We start from the raw sequence: 21,074 nt of genomic DNA on the forward strand, positions 1-21,074 counted from the left end.
ACTAATGAATGAAAGAGTGCTCCTCAATGGATGCTCTGTGTCATGCTCTCCTCAGTGAGAAACAGAAACCATTTTCTACATATCTTTGAATAGAGGAAATAGCTTCCATGTGAAAGGGCATATTAGACCAAGGTAAGTTCTAGCTACGCTCATTTATAAATCAATCCATATCACCTGGCAAAATATCTTTGTTTTATGCATTTTAGGGAAACACACACTGCCCAAAATTGAAACAGGAGGATATATCAAAGTTAATTGATGGTTTATATAAGTTTAGTGTAGGGATGTGGGAGAATTGCACTCATTCACATTTTAATGCAAACATACTTAATTTGCTTGCACTTTGGATAATAAACGAATCAAAACACAATTTTGCAATTTTCTGGATTTTGCAATACCATTCAACAGCAACAACAACATTTGGAGAATGTACACAAAAATATGTGCATTGGTGAAAACTGAATGCAAAAGTGAATTATTTTTGAGAGGAAAGGCATTCAAAAATGTGTATATTAAAAGAAGCATAAACAAAAAATGTATATGAATTTTCATGTGGACTTTAAAACAACAACCATGCAGAAATGGAGAAAACTAAGATTAGAAAAAGAAGAAACTAACTGACATTCATTCATTTTTAGTTTACTGAACCAAGACAAAGGCAGCAACAATATTGCAGTTCTTTAAGTGCATTCTTTCCTTCTTCCCCCTTTGAGTCCATAATTCTAAGGCTACCACTTTCTCCATCTATCAACCAGAAACAGCTACTGACAGATGTTTCCTCACAGCACTTTCTCTGGTCTTGGTTGGCTGTCTCATACCATTTGTCCACCTACCTGCAAATCCATGGCTTGAAGCAGTTTTAGATTCTGTTGTTGCCAGATCTGGATCATTTCAGTCAAGGCCTGTTGAAGTCCGACGAGGGAATGGTGGATCTCAGGGGTTGCATAATGACCAGAGTTGGCAAGTGTTTGACCGTAGTTGCTGAGCGCCCCAAACCTTTCCCCTCGTGCTTCAATTTCTTCCTAAAAAGATGTTGGATAGATTGATGTCAAATGTTCATGCAGAAATACAGCTATCCAGAATTACAGGTCATTAGGGGACAAAAATAGGCTCTGTAGAGTCCCTTCCAATACTAATATTTATATGGAAAGTCATTAGTCTTTGAGTTGTCACTGAAACTGCACAGGAAACTCTGAGAGCTAATAAATATAGAGAACAAATGATCCATTCTCTAGCCCGAGCAAAGAGTTGGTCCTTCTCCAAGTCAATATATTTTTGCTGTCATTGAAAAGTTTGCAGTAAATGACAGAAGTTTTAATACTGTTGTTGGCATTCATCTGCCTCTGAGGGTGAAGTCAAACTGCTGTGTTATAAGCACCTAAGTGATCTCCCCTCCTCACAGTACCTATTCAAAATGGTTCCTTGTGCTTGCTTCTGAGTAAGAAAAAGGCACTATCATAGATGCAGGCTATGTGCTAAATATGGTATGTAGCTTGATCCTGAGTGAGGTGAATGAGGCAATGGAATCTATGATCAGGATGCCTATAGCTAGCTGATGTGATTCATACTTGCCTTTCTTTCCTGATGTTCTTCGATCATACTTTCTGCTTCAGCTAGACTTCTAGGAAGACCACCAGCCTCCATTCGACCTTTGACCTCTTGAATCCAGTCCAGGAGTTCCTTCATTTCAGAATTAAACTTCTGCAACTGGTAAGAGGCCGCCAACTTCTCACCCCTGTCACACAAAGAACAATCTAGTACCAGTTCTGACTGGACCTACCTGCAGCATTTCCCGGCAGTACTTCTTGCGTGGAATCAATTCCTAAGCATATCTTTGCTGCAACAGAGCCAGGTTCAGTGAAAATAGAAGGCTTGCAAACTCAACTGAAGGCAGCAAGGAAAATATATATTTTGCCATGTGTGGAGAGCCTTGCATGTCTGTTACCTATAAAATTACACTTTCTCCTTTAGTGACAGTCACACACACAAAAACAAGGAAATATGAAAGCACATTACACATACCTAGATGCAACTCAACTCAGGTACATCCCATCCAAGTTCTGCCCCTAACTTCTTTTGTGGTGTAGACATATTATGGTACTCCTGGGAGCAGCGCTAGAGTAGTACTCAATTTTTTTTCTGAATCTGGAACCTGGATACCACCCCAAATGGAGGTTATATGCAGTAGGCAAGTTTCTACATGGGTTATTACTTTTATTTTTATTTTATATATTGTGTTCTTTTCTGTGAACAGTCATGAGACCTTCGGGTATAATGTGGTATATCAAACAAACAAACAAATACCAGACAAAGAAGAAGCATTAGGAAAAGTCCAAGGTCACATTCTAGACAGGGAAAAAAAACATTCAAGAGTGCAACTCAGAGCTGGTAAGAAGTATGGCCTAGGGAGAGCCCCAAGGGCGAGACTGAGAGTTTTAGAGGGCCACATTTGGAGGTTATCCATTCTTGGGATAACAAAGTCTACAGGATGGAGGTGGCCATGTTCTAAGTATTTTTACCTTTGCTTGGTCTGGCCCTGAAGTCGTAGCCAATTGTTTTTCATTTCCTTTTGCTTCATAGTCAGTTTGTCGGTTATGGGGGATGGATTCCTCTTGCAAAGTGGAAAGGATTCTAGTTCCAGAGCCTGAAATAAGCATAAGCACACTGTGTAATGGTCCCTTCTAAAAAACACTCTTTTGATTTAGGACATTTATGCCCTACCTTTCACAAAATATAATATACAAAGAAAGACAAGAAAAATAATCTTAGTAATGAAACCATCCATGGCAGCAAAGGAAGATCACAAAGTAAACCAATGGGGATATAATATGGCAAAACTAGCTCCCCAAGACCCTCTTTACAACACCATGATCCGATGTAAACTGATGCGACATGATTACTGCATTAGCTAAAAATTGTCTGCAGGATAAATGTCAGTGGATGAGTCCATATAATATTTACCATTCGCATTTCAGGATATTAACTATTTTTGTTTTTGTTTTACCTCTATCTTGGATTGAATGACACCAGTTTCCCTCTCCATTTCTTCATGTTTTCGAATTAGGTTTTCTACACTTTCCATATCTTTCCCATAGCCCAGTGTTTGTATCAGCGCACTCTTAGGGGAATAAGACATTTGTGGGGTGGGGGTAGGGGGAGAAGAGAAAAGATCACAGCTCAGTTCTTTTAGGCACTTACAACTTCTTTCCCTCTTTCATTTCTAGACCATTTTCATTCAGAATCTCAAACTGGTTTAAAGAAAAAGCAATAAAACAAAAAGTATTATAAGTGTCATGGAATATATTATAATGTCATGGAATATGCACTTCATAGCATGGGCGTCCGTAAAAAGCTAGCATCAATGGTTTGGAAACTCCAGTGTAAAAAGGCTGGTTATTCATAAACAATGGAAACAAACCATCATTGGTGCCTGCCATATTGCACGAAGAAGTTGACATTTTTTACCTGCCTTGAGTTCTCTCGGGGGAAAGGGCAGGGTACAAATAAACATATAACAACAACAATAATTTTGGATCATTTTATATAAACTGTAAAGTTTACGGAACAAGTTCAGTTTAAACTGAACCTACTTACGAAAAGATCTCTCTAGAGAATAGGCTGTTTTGCTACTTTGTGGGTGACCCCAATCACAAAGAATAGAAGTACTGCAATAGCTGGGACTGCTTGATGACATACCAGCTCTCTTTTTTGCACGTATTCCTCTAAGAAAATGCCACCCCTGCATTTCTCAGTTTATTTGGGTCACTGGAATTTCAATCACTTTAGGGAACTCACCGAGGGGATAATAGGAATGGAAACTTGATAACAAAACAAATCACCTTTTCACTTATTCTTTCGGTGATATCGTCCATTTCTCTGATCAAGCTATGGACCTCCAGAGCTCCTTCCAACTTCCTTCTATATGATTTGAGATCACCATGGAAACTGTTCCACCTATTATTGGAATAATTCATTTTATTGGAGCAGTTCACATTGTTCAAAGATGGGAGTCAGAAGCTACTTTCAAAACCTGCACTTTGGTTTATGAGACCTCTCAACCACTGCCATGCTTTGCTTACATAAACATTTAAACAAATGGAAATGAAGATACGTAAAAAGAGGTTAAGAGAAAAGTTGAAGAATACAGCTTACATGTAGCGTTATTAATTAAATGAAGGTTGTCCTGATTAATTTTTTTTTTTGGTATGGGTGGCCTAGTGGCCCAAGCTTTTTTCTTCTTCTAAGACAGAAGTTTCTAATATTAGCCATAGGAAAATACATTTTAATAGCTTTATTCTGCAAAGTTATAGCTTTTAAGCCTAGTTATAACTATTAGAACTTCTCTATGGGAATATATATTTTTTTGTCTCTCCAAGCTGCAAGGTAAACTTAAGTTGCATTCATGAATCCCAAGTTGCTCTGTGGGTTATCTTAGCTCATGGCTGGAAACCTGCCAGATGCAGAAAGGAGCTGTCTTAGAAACAGCTTGGGAAAGTACATGCCTAGGAAGATACCATGCTGATTGATCTCCACTCATAATTTTGTTGCCTTTTGTTGTTCACCACGTATCTCTCTGCCAAGCTTGGCGGTACTGGCGTAGAGACTAGTCTGACCTAGTACTGACACTACTGGCATCAGCATGCTAATTGGCTGCCAAGGTCAGTTAGCAAGACATTATGGGTTGTGCTCTAAGCATAGCAGGGTGCTGTGAAAGACAGCTTTGGAAATGATGTCATAAAGGAACCCTCACCACTTGGGAGTTAATAGGTATGACAGTGGACACTGATGACAACTGAAGATCATTAATCCTATGGAATAAACCTGGGTTTAAGAGGTAAGAATGATGGTTGACTTCTCCTTTGGCGTACATCTTGTAGTTCACAGCTTTATTTTCTTGCGTTCCCTTTGCTAAAAGCTGAAAACTCAATACAATCCCTGTGGGGAAAAATGAAATCTTTGGACAGAGGAACTTGCCCAGTTGAACATCACATTTGTTCTAACACCACCTGTCCATGATTCCATGAGAGTATGGTTATGATAGTGAGGAATGATGAAAATACATATATGTTAAGATCAGTCTTATCTCTTGTTTAAATAATTGCAGGTGGCACTACCAATTCCTCTTGGGCCCTGGATCTGTTCAGTTTCGATTGTCCTGTTCATCCCCCATGTGGACATCATTATAGATTCACACACACACCTCTCATTCAGCTGCTTTCGGCGTTGGTATATTGTTTTCATCTCTTCCTTATTCTCCCTCTCCAGCCTCACAGCAAGGACATTGATGGCTTTGATGTGGGCATCGTCCACTGTCACTCCCTACATGACCAACACCGAAGAGAAACGGGCAGCTTATATATAAACAGTTATTAAGTAAAAGTTATGTAATTCTGCCAGAGTATCTCAGTAATACAGCCTCTGCTGTTCTGCTCACATTGCTGATGAATGTGACCCTTGACAAAAGGGACAAACTAGACATAACATCATTAGTCACTGTATGGCTGGTGTCTGGTTTGTTTTAGCGTAAACAGCAGATGCAGGCACTGGCAATCAAGATCCCAGCAGAGGGCTGGGACGCCTTAACCCTTTGAGCCCTGCTATAGTCCTATTTTGATGCCCCCCCCCCCCGCATTATTGCCATTTATTTTGGAATGAAAACTCCCATTGGGACCATTGCAAACAGGAAACACAGGAAGAGCGGGAGAATGGTAATCCAGATAAGGATCACAGCGAGGGGTTGATGTCTCCTACTGGGGCCCTGATCTCAATTGGCCCCCAATGCCTGCAATTTGCTCTAAACAAAACATGTATGTGGTTGCTAAATGTGTGAATGGTGTTACGTCTTCTTTGGCCCAAAGGTGCAAAGGAGGAATCTAGCAGCATTGCCATAACATGGAAGAAACCAACTCAATTCAAATTCCACAGCAGACAGGCAACATAAAAAAATTATCAATTTATTTTAGATTAGGCTGTGTAGTTTTGAGCCCTGTAAAACCACTTCAAGAGGAGGGCTGTAGGACTAGTTAGTGCCCACTCTTTTCTACATAGCTATTATCGCTTCACAGTGAAAAACAAATCAGATCATCTCCATGAATAACATTCTTCAGAAACCACCACCTCCTGTCTGTTTCAATGCACACTGGAAATGAAAATATTTGCTTACAACACATCAAACACAGATTACATTGTGATGAACTTTTTCCTGGATCATGTTGAATATCCAGTTCTGAACAGTACATAGTTTCGAAGGCCAAACTGTTCCGTTGCGGTACTCAATTTTTCAACTTTGCAGTAAGTACAATAAACTCACACAAGGAGCAAGGAGACATTAATCATGGGTTTAGCAGAGCCTTGGGGTGGGTAGGGATCAGTTAAAGAAGTATTGATTCTTTATGCACTGTGATACATACATACACACCACGATTCATTTTTCAGTGCACAACTGAAGGGCAAACAATGAAAGCATTTTGCAGAAAGTTTCATTCACATTATTCAGGTTTTTTCCCCTCTCTTAAAGCTTCTTAAAAGTCAGTAGCTTAAGGCTCAGTCTCCTAACTTAGAGTCTGAATTGAATTGTTCAGAGAGAATGACTAGGAGTTAATTGGAATTTATAAGCATGTCATGATTTTCATGCCTGTGTTAATGCTGAAAATAAAAGGTATCCACGTTTCCTAGTACACATGCTCCTTCTCTGACACTTCTGGGCAAGGCTGTCCAACTCATGAATCCACATGAGGTGATTGCCTCAGGCAGCAGGAACCACAGGGGCAACAGATCCCAATGTAGATATTTATTCTCCCCTTGTTCCTGATGTAGATCTTCATTCACCTCTTCTTCCCTGGTGCACTCCATTTGGTGGTTCACCTCAGGTGCCAACATGTCCTTGCCCTGCCCTGCTTCTAAGCTCCAGCCTGAGAGAAAGTAGGAAGGAGCTGCATGTTCTAGGGTAGGCTCACATTTTATACTCCACAGCTGAGCAAGTATCAAATGAGCAAAATAATAATATCCTATTGTAGGCTAAGGGCTAACAAGTAGCAGCTGGAGATTGGAATGGATGCTGGATGGCAGCCAACAGTGCCGGAGGGGGAAAAGATGGGTAATATAGTGTGGAGGGAGGCAGCCACATTTGACCTTGCAGACATCACTTGTATTGTATTTCAGGAAGATGTCTCATATGCCCATTAATACTCTGCACCTACACATAAAGGAAAACTCCGATATGTGAAGTGGGCCTCAGCAACAGAATCCAAGCTGAGAACCACCTTACTATGCAGAACATACTACTGTACGTTCCAGAAGCTATTGGGAGCCATTTTTGTTTTGACAAGCTTTTCCAGCTGGATGAAAATGTCTCTGCCTTAAGTGTTTATTTTGTACAGTTTTAAAAGTTATATTTAGTTGTTTCCCCCCGGTACTGTATTGAACATTCTTTTTAACTCTTGTAAGTCACTATGAGATGCATGCAAAAGGTGAGCCATGAATAGAGATAGATAGATAGATAGATAGATAGATAGATAGAAGTCCGGTAGAACATAATTGTTCTAATTATGACATAAAACAAAAATTATCTCCATCCTTATCCCTGCCTTATTTTATCACTGAGTGTCACGGATTTTTATCGTTCTGCTATAGCCAACAGGTTTCTGTTGAAGGCATAAGGGACCAAGAAATGTTTAGCCTTGCCTGGTCTAGCTCTGCTGATTTCCTGCAGTTGAAATGGGACAATTCTGGCATACTGCCCAGAACTGCCAGATGCATTTTCACTCAAACGTTTTTGGGGAAGAGGGAAGCATTGCAGAAGAAAACCTAAGTTTGTCAAGATCCCAGCTTTCTAAGGGCTGTTATAGACACAATACAGATTTTCCTTCTGCCATTAGGAGCGAGAGGCCCACAGTACAAAGATGCTTGGATAACAGGAAGAACTCTGAGTGAAGATGGAAAGCAGGGAAGCCCCAGCAAACATAATCCAGCTTCAGATGGTTCCATTTGTTTCCAAACCCCGCTTGCCAGAAAACTGAAGCTCTTCCCAAACTTTCTGTTTCTGTCAAAATTGATGCCATGCGCTGGGGTTGTGAACTCTGTTTACCTGTATGTCTGAAAGATGGCCACACATAGAAAACTGAAAGAGGCAGCTAACGTGCCACTATCACCACACAGCAACTGGCCACAAGTGCTCAACTCAGTTCAGTGCCAAAGTTAGCAAAGCCCCGGGGAGCTATAAGTCAACTCGGTCATGATGAATCAGCACCCAGGATGGAGAAACTGAGAGGTCACGGCACAGAAAGATGAAACAAGCAGCTGTCATGTCATGCTGCCTTTGCTCAAAGTGTTACTATATTTTCCTAAAGGCTTGTATTGTTTTGAAAGCTGATCTTGCCAGGATCACATTATATTACATTAATTATATTATAGTCAAGCAATTAAATGTATAAAGGAACGGTATAACATATTTAGAAATAAGAAAGAGTTTTACCATGGTTAACCTGATTGCTAAATTTGATGTGTATAACACATAACCTGGTCTTGGCTCATCAGAGGCTGAACTTCCAAGTTACAGGGCACCTCTAACTTTGTAATGACCAGCGTTTCTCTTGGCAAACGTGAAGTGTGGGTGATATCCTGACATCTGTAAGCATTCATACTGCGTGCATCTTGGAAGCCTGATCTGGCCAGGGCCCCCAGATTCACGTATGTGGTTATTTTTTTAAAAATGCACATATATGGTTGTAATGTCATACATACTTTATGCCTTTGCTGTGGGAAATACTGTTGTAATGTTGGTGCAACAAGTAGTTTTGCTGCACAAATGGTAGGACTTCCTATAAGTATCAAACAAAGCTAGAAAGTCCATATTTGCCTGGTTTGGGCATATATCTCACTTTGAACTCTTGGTGGTCATACAGTTTCCTCCAGATCAGGAAAGGTTTGACTCCTTGTTAGCCTCAATGTAACAGGACTGCAACTTAACGCCAAAATTTTAGCCAAATGTTCAGTGTTCCACCATACAACTAAACTTGAGTGTCTGGCTGGATACTTAGAATCACGTTTTCATTTTCTTGTAGAAAAAATGTGATGGGTTTTTCACATAAAGTTTACATTCAGTTTAAAATTTCAGCAAACATATGCTAGGCACATAACTTTGTAGGTTGCTTCCCATTACAGGATAGCTGACTGATGTTGTAGGAGACACTGACCCAATGACCCATGCCAAATGATCTTTATGGCAAATAAGGTGGATTCAACCTAAAACAGGTAGACATAAGAGCTACGCCGACCAATCTAGCATTGTATTAACTCACACTTGCAGCCAAATAGGTCTGAACAGCTCGCTGAAAAGTTAGATGTTATCCAGCTGTGGAAGGTGAATCTGGAAATGTATCTCTTACCCCTGATGCTCCTCGGAACTCATTCAGCTTTTTCATCAGCTGCAGACAGTGTTCATAGTCATTTCCCACATCACCAATATTAATCATGACTTCCTGGGAAAAGAAAAACAGTAAAATTGGCATTCCATTAATATCTCATGCACAATGCAGGTCCAGAGTATCAACAGATGACATCCCTCACCTATCACTTGGGTATTTTCCCACTCTGTTCCCAATAAGTCATTCCCATTCTGAGAGCAGCAATATGCTTTTTACAGTATCAGGTAAAACATCATGTGTGCTGTGTTACATTCTGTTCTGGTAAAGGTATTAACAAAACCTGTTGCTTGATGCAGATGCTAATACAAAGGAGGGCAACTGAATTCCCACCGTCTCAAAAGCCATTTGGTTTATGAAGTCAAAACAATAGAAGTTTAAGCCACAGTTCTCTGTGACGTAAGCTTTGTGCCTAAGGATTTCCATGCATGCTCTGTACTTATAGGAAGAGGTGCCATTTTCCATAACACAAATGAATTTCCAGAATGCGCCTGTAGGTAGCTGGCAAAAAGCTCCATATCTATCAGAAAATTCACATGACAGCTCTTTAGAGAAGGAAAATAGAGACCACTTCAAAACGGATACTTTTTGATTTGTTAAAGAGATTTCCCATATCTTCATGATGACCATCATTCTGAATGTGTGCATTTTGCACTTTTGCAATATCACAAACACAATTTGATATTGCAGGAGAGGCCAAATTACTGGGAGAAGAGCCCTGTCATAAAACATTGTATACCCACACCTAACACTAAACCCATGTTTAACAAACCATGAGTTGTTTTATGGATGAGCAAAGAAGCCATGGTTTGTTCTTCCAAAGTCTGGCTTGTTTTCCATTTTCTCTTGACTTGTGCCTTGATGATGATCTACTCTGAGGTAGCCCAAGAAACCATGATTAAGCAAAGTTGTTGGGTTCAGATGCAACACCGAACCATGGTTAAAACAAGCCAACAACAAACAATGGCTTCGATCATGGTTTGTTGGCAGAAAACAAACCATTAGTCTGCTGGGTTGGACAGTTAGGTTACATAAACCATGTGAAACAGGCCATTATGTGTTTAAAAATGCATGCGCATGTTTGATCTGCATGGTATACATACTTTATGCATTTGGTGTGGGAACACTGCAGAAAAATGTTCAAAAATAAATAAAACTATGTGACTGTTCTGTAGACTATTATTACCATTTTCATACGTTTGTAAGTTTTCTGTAGTTTGCAAACTTGTTAGCTATAAACATATGAAAAAGGTAATAATAATAATAATCTACAGAAGAGTCACATAGCGACTAGTTTACAACTAGCCAGTAAAATTCACTGACCTTGTCTCTGATCCAGGCCTCTACATGGTCCACTTTCTGTAGAAATTCCAGGAAACCCCTACTGTCTTCGAGCATCTTTCCACGAGCGGCAACAGCACATTTCAGTGTCTCCCACCGTTCTTGAAGCAAACGAGTCTTACGGCGGATTTCCCCTGATTTAGGGTGATTCTGGCACAACAAGGCTTCTCCTTGCTTCATGTAATTAGGAAAATAATTAAATAATAAGAAAAGATGAAACAAAATATTTCCAATATGTTTCTAAGAAAAACTCAACGCCAGGGAGACACAGGGCCAAACTATCAGGGATATGACCTGTAATAGCAGGTTTCCTGCAGCAACAGGGGGTTGGACGACAAAACCATTGCAGTTCCATATAGATTTATGACTCTATGAAACGGGATAAAGGTAAAATGTGTGGCCGCATTTTTTAAAAAAAACAAACTGCTATTGAGAGAGCCATTATTATTTATGAATAATTTCCAGAAGCTTCCTTATAGCTGCTGCTTCTTGTCAAGGACAAGGTAGAATCAGGAATTTGTACTTATTTTTATTTTATTTTTTTTGCAGATAGGGAGATAACTGGCCTCTCTCAACAGCAGTTACTGTAACTACTGTTTATCCATACAGGTTGTAACCAAGCATTTTCAGTACATGGAAACAGCAATCTCCAGAGACTTGAAGAGATCTACACACTGGGGGATAACAATAACTTTCATTTCAAGGCTCTTCAATCTTTTTCCTCTTCGGTAAAAGGTTTTAAGGCTATTCCATCTTTTGATATGACAGTTGCAGAAGGCCCCTACAAGACCTAAAGTTCACAGCACCTCCATTCAATACTCACCGTGTTAACAGTAGAAATTAGATCCTTGTGAGCCAGAATCTCAGCCTCAAATACTTGATGTTTCTGCAGAAGCTTCATTTTGTCACTCAGGTTGCTGAGATTTTGGAAAGATGGAGTCCGCAGCTTTTGCATGCGCTCATCAATCCAGCTCTCTGCCTGTCACCAAAGAATCAGTGTGGTTAGTATTTCACCACATATTGCTATTGCCTTCTATGTAACACTGACATCCTTGTGTCTTAAGTCACAAGAATTTAACACAGTGGTTTCCCTATCAATCAGAATACATCTGAAGGACTAACAAAGACTAAGATCACCCTGGTCGTGTTCTGATAATCCAAGGACTATTCAAAGCAGACTAAATTTAATAGAAAAGTAAAGTGAGAGTTGATCCTTGGTTGTGCTGGCAGAAGTACAGCTTCTTTCAGAATGGCAAGTTTTAACTTTCTTCATATCTCTATGGCAAGAATGGGGAACCTGTGACATTCTCTGCAGTCATATTATTGGACTTAGAGATGTCAGAGAACTCTGATGAAAATAGAACAGGAGTAGAAATTACTCGTTTGCTTATTTGTCTCCTGTCCAGAACAGAAATCAATCCAGCAAATACAAGAGGTATTTGATGTCTTTTTTTGCTTTCACATTTTCATTGTGTTTCCTTTGCCAGTGAAATGAACGGGGTGGAACAACACATTGACAGTGTAACTACCTTATTAATGATATAAACTACATAAGATACATAATTTTGCCACACTGGACACTGAGACAAATAACCCAGCTTCTTGTGTTAGATGAACGGCAGCTGGACATAGCAAGCCATTCCATCAGAAAATACAGCAGCCATTGGGTGATTGCTGTGAAATTATGTTCAGCCTCCTGCTTTTCATCCAAAGGGCCATAACCATCTGGGTAAGGTCAATGATGTGGATCCAATTAATGGAATAGACACCCCCAAACCCAGCTGGGTGGTCATTCTGTGTGATTGGCCCTCCCTATATGGTTATCACTCTCGAAATGTTACAGGAGCATCACGGGATGACCTCCCCCCAATAAATAAATGTGGGTCTCATAATGTAATACTCTTTATTATGTACCACATTCTTTGCACTACCATGGGTACATGATTAATAGAATTGGGCTTTATGGTACTTGGGAATTACAAAATGTAATCTTGGCAATAGCATCATTCTCACCTCTGACAGATTTTGGTAGAAGAGAGCCAGCAGAAGGGCTATCTGCAGTTTTTCTTGCCTACTTTGAGAGAGATCTTTGATGAATCTTCTTCTCTCTAACATGGCATTGAGCTTGAGATCGATCTGTTTTCTTTCCAGTTCACTGTCCTGCTGCAGCCTTCTTGATTGTTCCTGAAGAGACAATTCCTGAGAAGGAAACAAGCCTAAAATCAAAGCTGTGTGTTCATGTGATATACATAATCAATCAAGGGTTCCTGTTCTGTTCACAAAGTATTAATTTTTTTCTACTGGAAGGAAATATAGATGCATTAGAGATCCTTAGAACTGCAAGTCTGAAGTTCAACCTAATGAAATTGGAGGGAATCAGAAATGCTGGATATTTTATATTGCTGATTCTCTTTAGCCATCCTGGCTGCTGTGCCAGTAAAAATAATGTATTATACCAATGGTATTTTTCAAGAAAAATAGGTGCTGGAGCTCACCATTAACTTCTCCCTTGTTCTCTTATAGTGCCTACCCGAGAGGTGTCAGAACTGAGCTCCGGCTGAAAAATGCCCTTATTACTTTTCCCAATCCTAGGGCTATACCTGTTAAAATTATTTTGTCTTCCCTCAAAATTTAGCAGATACTATGTCTCAAGAGGAACTTCCAAAGCCACTGAAAAGAATGGATCCCCCAAATGGTGGTGTGAATCAGCTCTTGCAGCCATGATTATGATTATCACAGAAATTCTTCCAGTTATCTTAACCAGTTCTTAACCAACTTTTAAGAACCAAACTGGGTATTTGCCTATGACCTAAATACACCTTCTTTTAAGGTCAGGATCTTATAAGTGTTTACCTTTTCAACTTGAGAGGCCAGAAGCTTCTCAAAAGCCTCGTGTTTCTTGATTTGCTGTTCCACCTCATCCACTGCGCTCCCAAAGTCACTGCTTTTCAAATATGTCTGTGAATGATAATCACTTTTAGTTAAGATTGTTATATTTGATCAAGGAGTTATTGGGACATTATCTTGTTACTTCCCTGAATGTGTGTCACCAAAGGCTAGGTGTTCAAAAGATTCCAGTAACCTCAGATTATATATTTTCTAAAGAACATACATAGTTTGTCCGATCCATTGAAAGAGTAGGGACATCTGGGTACTCCTTGAAAAAAACCACAACCAATCTTTTCCGAGACTATTTAAAATGAGGAACAAGAAATGTCTCTCATCGCTCAGTGGAACGCTGGCATGGAGATGCATATTAATGGAAAGGCAGAATTCTTCAAATAAAACCTACAGTGAAATAGCAGTAGGTGGTAAAAGGGTTGTAAGATGGTAAGTGTCACTGTACTATATGTTGTCTTTTGGCTAAACGTCTTCAATGGATAAGGAATGTTGAGGATGAGAAGCTATCAGGCTGTATTCATTAACAAACCTGAAGGCATTTTTTTTTTTTAATGAAGATTGCGGATGGTTATTGCACTTAGTCAAATCAATCACTCTGAGGCCATTTTAGCTGCATTGCTTGCTCAGGGAAATTTGGATGTCTGGGAGTTACAGTAGCAGAATTGTTGTTTTTGAAAATGCTATTTAGCTGCTGCTATTTATCAAAGTCTACCTGCTTTCTTTTGTGATAGGATAGGACATGAAATTGCACTCGTATGACTCAAAGGATGCATAATAGCATCTGTCTGAAGGTATAAGTGATAGACACAAAAGTATGGCGGTATGAAAGTGCCCTTTGGAGCCTGATATTTTGTAGTTCTACATCCAAAACTCCAGTTGTATGTGGAAAAGTCAATTGCAGATGGCCTGCTGGTCTAGTTAAGCAAAACTAACTGCTACCAGCTTTATACGTCTGTGGAATTTAAATGTCACATTGAAACCTGTCAGTTCTCTGCTGTTACTAAACATTGCATGGCTTCTGCTTGACCACAATTGCGTCAAAACAAGATGAGCTACATTAGCAGTAGTACAGTTTTATACAGCTTGTGCCCTGGCAAGTTGAACGCAGTCCATCAGCAATATATTATGCTCCTCTTGATATTGTCTCAGCTTTCTGCACTCCCTAACAGCATGCAATGTAAACAAGGGATCCATTGAATTATTGGCAGCCAGCCATACATGGTTGGTGGGCTACATTTGGCTTGCTACAGACCACAGGTTGTGCAAGTTTGCAGTAATAAATCTAGCTGTGGTTGATGACATGCAGAAAAATGTATTTATTAAGTCAGTGTTTTTCAACCTTTTTTGGGCAAAGGCACACTTGTTTCATGAAAAAAATCACGAGGCACACCACCATTAGAAAATGTTAAAAAAATTAACTCTGTGCCTATATTGTACTATATATAAAAGTAATTTTTCAATTTTTCCCACGGCACAACCAGGCAACATCTCGCGGCACACTAGTGTGCCGCGGAACAGTGGTTGAAAAACACTGTATTAAGTTGTCCTCAATAACAGGAATGGATTCAGCTAGATCCTGTGCATGCTCACTTGGAATCCAGTCCTGCTGATTTCACTGAGACTTAGGAGCTGTACACCAGATCTAGTATTATATCAGACTGAGGGTGGAATAAGGCACATATTGATTTTGTTAGATGCATTTTTAAAATTTAAATATGTGTGTTTTTATTACTATTATTATACAGCTTAGCCCCCAAATAGGCTTCTAAGCAGTTTGCTGACATAAAACCAGTTGCATAAGCTTTAAATATAAGCATCAAACATAAAATAAAATAAAATTAAACTACAGAATAAAGCATTTCCACAAAACACTAAAATTTACTTCCACAACATATCCACATCAACATGTACCTATGATTAAGACTGAATAACATGTTGCCATTTCCTAAAGGAAATAAATTTGCACCATAACTATCCGGCTGATGTGAAATGCAACAAATATTCACAGAGCAGCACTCCACACATTATTATAAATGGGATTCCCACTCGCCCCCCCCCCCTTCACGGTCTTCAGATGCCACTTTATCTGAAGCTGAGTAAGATTATAATGTGCTTGTCTGGAATACACACGTGCCCTTTCCAAATAATGATAGATGTGACTCAACACATGTATTGGTCCCTGCGTGTCAGCCCTGCCCTAACACTCCACACACAGTGCCTGCAAGTGTATAACTGTTATGCACATATGCTGTGGGCATGGGGTTCATGCCCTTTTATTTATTCAAGCTTCAGACCGCACCATTGAAAGCCCACCTGCATAAAAGCTTGCATGCCTTTAGGGTCTCTGTGCAGAAAAGTCATACGAACGTGTAGAGCACTGGGACAGGGGTATGAATATGTATCCGCTTCCTTCCCGCTTCCCCTGCATCCATTCATGTAGCACAGCTGTTTGCATCTGGCTACGGGGCAGGGCTTTCCCTGCTCCATTCCAGGGACCACAACAACAGAATTAGGTTTTAATAAACACGCCGAGTCACATTTTTCTGTCAATCATAAAAACATTTATTTTTTGAAACATTTCCCAGGTAAATGAAATATTATGCAAGGTATGGCATGGTGGCAATGTCAAGATGCTTGCATCTTGAGCCTATGAATAGAGATGTAGAATGCAGAGCCCCAGAATCATGACCTAAGATTAAATTCTACCCTTTGCCTCTCTGCTAGTCTCACTACAAAAACATTATGGAAAAGGTAAGGCATAAGAAAAATCAGGTGATTCCCCCCCCCAAAAACAACATTTTTCATAAGCAATGACAAACATAATGAGGTTACACAATGGACTATGGATGAGTAGAAATGTCTTTTGGTTTGGGGCTTTTCTACAGGTTTTAGATCATTTCAGCTGAATCCTGAACCTTTCTGGCAGCCTCTGAGTCCAATGGTATAGGTGGTTGTTATCTATTTTTAAATTCCAGCTCCCAACATGCTAGCTTATATGCAAGGAGCCGGGACACAGCAGGCAAAAGAAAATGGTGGCGTTCTTTTCAAAATTTCATAATGACCCCCATCAACTAGGCTTAGTAATGAGATTAGTGTGATATAAATTACCCACCACCACCAATGATATAATGACCGGTTTTCAGGTCAAACACCCCTTTCTTCAGCTGGCTGACAGGCTAATATAGCATGTACAGAAAGAAAAAGAAAACTTCCCAAGCACTTTAGCTTTTAAAGCACCCAGACTTCTTTTCAATTATATCATTTAATGGGTATCTGGCAAAACCAGAAATTGATGGGATTAAAGACCCTGTCAGTAGCCAGCCAGCTTTCAAGCCACATTTTAGTCAGGGGAAATTCAGCCATATGAGCTGAGTTTTGACATAACCAAACACACAGAAATATTTTTAACTTAAAACTCATATTTTTGGGGTCGTTTTTACAACCCACATTTGTTTTGTTCCTGGTGAAAGCTAGAAGAAGTAAAATTCAAGCAGCAATTGACAAGTTAGCATCTAAAATTAGGTACATAGACAAACCTATCTAAAGAAAGGAGTGAATCTGCCCCCACAGTCTCGCTGTTCATAGGAAGAAACAAATAACTCCACTTTAGGAAAACAAAACAGAATTACATTGGGCCTTCTTCACCACTACCAGAAAAAAGCAACAGCAACAAAGAACAACAGTTGAACAGATACTAAATTCAATTTAAACATAAAGAAATCATGGTTATGCTTGTTTTCATAGGTTTCTAAAATGGAATGGAAATCTTCACCACTCTCCGCCCAGCTCCAAAGGAAGCAATTTTTACAGAGATAGATGGACACCATGCACTCTCACCCGTTCTGTGGGATGCTGTACGTGCCTGCATGTTTGTCACAAGTGTATCTTGATCTGCATTCCTTACAGTGTTTGGCTCATTGGAAGGTTTCAACTGAGAATTCACATCATATTGTTGCAAAGGTTGGAATTCAGAACAGCAAACAGGGTTTATTGACAGTGAGAAGCCAGAGCCAATATAATCTGTCTGGAATGCTGGAACACCTGTGTTTGGACCTGATGCTCTGATGAAGACCGAAGGAGGTGGGCTTTTCCTGAATTCCTTTATCACTTGAATAGGGAAGGATGTCCAAGGGTTGGCAAGTATAAGGGTTATTTTGGAAACCTTATGGCAATCTGGAATTATCCTAGTGCTGGAGGTCCTCCCAAACTCGTTGCCAGTTGAATGACGGTTCTGAAAGACAACCAAATCAGGATCTAAATGTGCGTTCGCAACAGTCCTTTTGCCAACAGGATTGTCTCCTTTAGACACTGTAGTTGGAGATAACCATATCTCTCTGGAAACTGTTTGCTGGGGAAGACCAGGGCACTTAGCCATGGAGGTGACATGAAGCTGTGTAATCTGAAGATCTGCAGAGCTTCTTGAGGGGGTGGCTTGATGGGTCACCTGAGGACTGTTGCAAGACCAGAAGATGCTGGTGACATGTTTTTTCGACGAGGTAAAAAAAGACTGGAATAACCATGGCTGCTCACTTGAGAAGCAGTCCTAAATGGCTTTACTGCTATACTGCAGGTTGAAATATAAAGTTTTACCGAAGCATGGAGATCTGGAAGTTGAGCTTTGCACGGGCTGCAACCATGCTGTACTGGCGGCTCTGAACTACAAGGTGCCAGAGCTGTATGCAGCTTTTTGCTCTGAGATGGAATTGCACACAGAGAAACATCCAGACGTGATGTCCAACATGGTAGAGCTCTGGAAGCAGCAGCAGGTGGGAAAGGTACTGCAAACTGCATGGAACCAGTGTGATCAGGAGAAGAATGACAAGGACTCCAGTCGCATTCTGAGCACTGCTTGCCAGAGATGAGCGATGACTGGGCACCAGCACTGCTGTAACCATTGTACCGAGGATCTCTGTGAAGTGCAGGGCACACAGACTTGATGCCAGGAGGATTAACACAACTGTTGTCTTTCCTAAAACCATTCCCCTTATTTGTATGTGCCAAGACTATATCCAGCCTTGAGCTGTAAACTTCAGAAGATAGCGAGTGAGACGGTGAGATATCATTTCTTGGCAAGGTACCTGCGGGTGATGAATGAGTTGGAAAATACCAGGCTGAGTCTGATAAAATTGCTGCTGGTGACATCCTCTGGAAAGAGCTGCCCCAGACAGCTGATTTGGGGGCCAGTGATGGGGTCACTTGACTGGAAGACAACATAACTTCCACAGTTGAAATGTAGATGGGTGTGGTTGAAGTCTTGCTGCGATGGTCCGGGCATGACATCCTGCAGTTTTAATCCTAAATTCGGAAGACCAAAGCTGGAGATGCTTCTGTGCTCTGTATTTTAAAACACACTTTTCATCCTTTTTCTGTTGGCACTGGAAATTTCCATTCTCTCTTGGGTGTGAAGGAGAGGTGAAGAGCAAATAAATATTTCTCCAAAAAAAGAAGTGACACAGAATCTGCAGCTGAATGAAGAAGGAGAAGCAGTATTCCTTCAGCACTACTGGCGGTATTTATCCTGTCTGCAGCATGTCAAGAGAGTGCAGGAAGCAGACGGAGAGATGAACGAGAACGAGTCTCTAAACTAGTAGCGATGAGGCAGAAGTCAAAGCAGAAATGCTATCCAAAGACGGATGCTGACCTTATTACAATTTCTCCAGATAAACGGATTAAGCGCCTAGCTCACCAGCACTTCCATTGCCTTGAGAACAGCAGACCGTAATGTGCTCTGCTGTTCTTAAAAGCAAGAGAGCTGTATTCCTCTCCCTCTCTCAGTCACTGCCTATCTGCACTCAGAATAGCAAGATCTCTGTTTAACAGGTCTTAGAAGAATTTCCTACAACCGTTCCAAGTAATGGCACACCAGAAAGTCAGTAATAAAAAAGATAGATGTTTGCCTAATTTCCTCCATATGTGCTCTTATTTACTTTAGAACCAAGCAATCCTAGGCTAAACCTTGCTGAAATCCTTCGAAGGCTTAAGTAACTTGGATGTAACCTAAGATGCTGGCACACAGTCAACGCCGTCACACTGGCACAGGGAACGAATGGGGGAAAGTTCTCGTTCAGAATACTGCTGGATGCTTTTCACTATACACCGCTGCAGGGGTAGCCTCTGTATCAAGGTATGCACAGCACGGCCCACGTGCAAAATGGTGAACAGCTCGGGTTCTGCTTGTATCCGCAGTGATTACAAAAAAACAACACCTATTCACATTCATGTGACTGTGTTTGTGACACCAACACACCACTACCACCAAAAATACACAGAATGATGAATTGCACACTGCCGAATCAGAATGTTTTTCAAAAAGAGGATCGCTTAAGCCAACCAAAACTATCAACCTTTCTGCTAAAGGTAACTAGGAAGTTCCACCTGAAGCCCTTGTGGATGCAGTGAGAAAATGCAAATAATTACCTGCAACCTGGTCCTTCTAATGTGGGGTGGGGGGGGCGGGGCAAGGGTGTCAAGGTCATACAACCAGGACTGGTTCCCCTCCCCCAATTTCTGTTTAAAAAAAACTAAAAGAAAAAACTTGGCAAATGTCTAGCATCCTGAGAATGCAGTCCTAGTGAAGTCTCAATGGAGAGCAGTGTGAGAACAAGGCTAGGGCCTCATATACCTTCTCATTGCTCCTCATCAGTTCCTTTCACCAGTCTTGGAGCATGTTACCTTCACTTTGTGATGCAGCTAACAGCTGCTATCAGTTTAAATAGCTGCTTCCCTCCCAAAGTAAGTATCAGTTTTGGGGGGGATTCTTGTCAGGAAGGAAAAGGTTAATCCTCATCTAACTGGGTGGTTATCCTAATACAGACAGATGGCTCTGAGGCTCTTTAAAACAATAATCTCAGGGTGGCAAGGTCCCCATGAGAGAGATGGGAAGCACAACTCAGCAAGTCTAATGACTAGCATAGGGTTCTCTACAAAATGTAGCAAATAATAGCATTAATTGGGGGGGGGTTCTGATCCAATTCAAAAGTTCAGGTTTGTAAAATGAAAATAAAATAATAAACCTGACAGAGGCTATCAAACCATCTTGTAATGAGATCCTCACGATAAGACTAGACTGACCAGACCGATCTGGGTCATGATCCAAACTGAATCTGGTTAGTCCTCTTTAGAATCCAAGTTCTATAAACTCTTCATCATTCTCTAGGCAGAGGTAGAGCTACACCATGTGCTGATTGCATTTTGCAGCAAAGGTCCAGCATGGTGAGTTATGTTAACATGGCATCAATGGCATGAGTCTGTTAAATACATTAGCAACAGAATAAATAGATGAGAATGCGGAAAAAAACATGGCATTGGTGAGCAAATGCACTATTACATCCTTAGTACGTAACTGTTTAGGAACTTTCCACAAAATGTTCCACATTTATAAGTCTGGAATGTGCAAAAGCTTCTCTAAGA

At 40.5% G+C, this 21,074-nt stretch overlaps 1 protein-coding gene across 1 annotated transcript in view; it reads right to left on the minus strand.

The window, feature by feature from the left end:
* LOC117045005 (spectrin beta chain, non-erythrocytic 5-like) overlaps positions 1-21,074 on the minus strand; it is an 87,673-nt gene that overhangs the window by 35,222 nt on the left and 31,377 nt on the right. Inside the window, 11 exon segments of the mRNA XM_033145800.1 lie at positions 834-1,022; positions 1,573-1,735; positions 2,520-2,644; positions 3,005-3,118; positions 3,840-3,954; positions 5,201-5,319; positions 9,387-9,479; positions 10,746-10,937; positions 11,587-11,742; positions 12,777-12,962; positions 13,617-13,721. Coding sequence (XP_033001691.1) covers positions 834-1,022; positions 1,573-1,735; positions 2,520-2,644; positions 3,005-3,118; positions 3,840-3,954; positions 5,201-5,319; positions 9,387-9,479; positions 10,746-10,937; positions 11,587-11,742; positions 12,777-12,962; positions 13,617-13,721 — 1,557 coding nt within the window.

The sequence above is a fragment of the Lacerta agilis genome, chromosome 1 (genome assembly GCF_009819535.1).
Source record: "Lacerta agilis isolate rLacAgi1 chromosome 1, rLacAgi1.pri, whole genome shotgun sequence".
In the NCBI taxonomy this organism is placed as follows: domain Eukaryota; kingdom Metazoa; phylum Chordata; class Lepidosauria; order Squamata; family Lacertidae; genus Lacerta; species Lacerta agilis.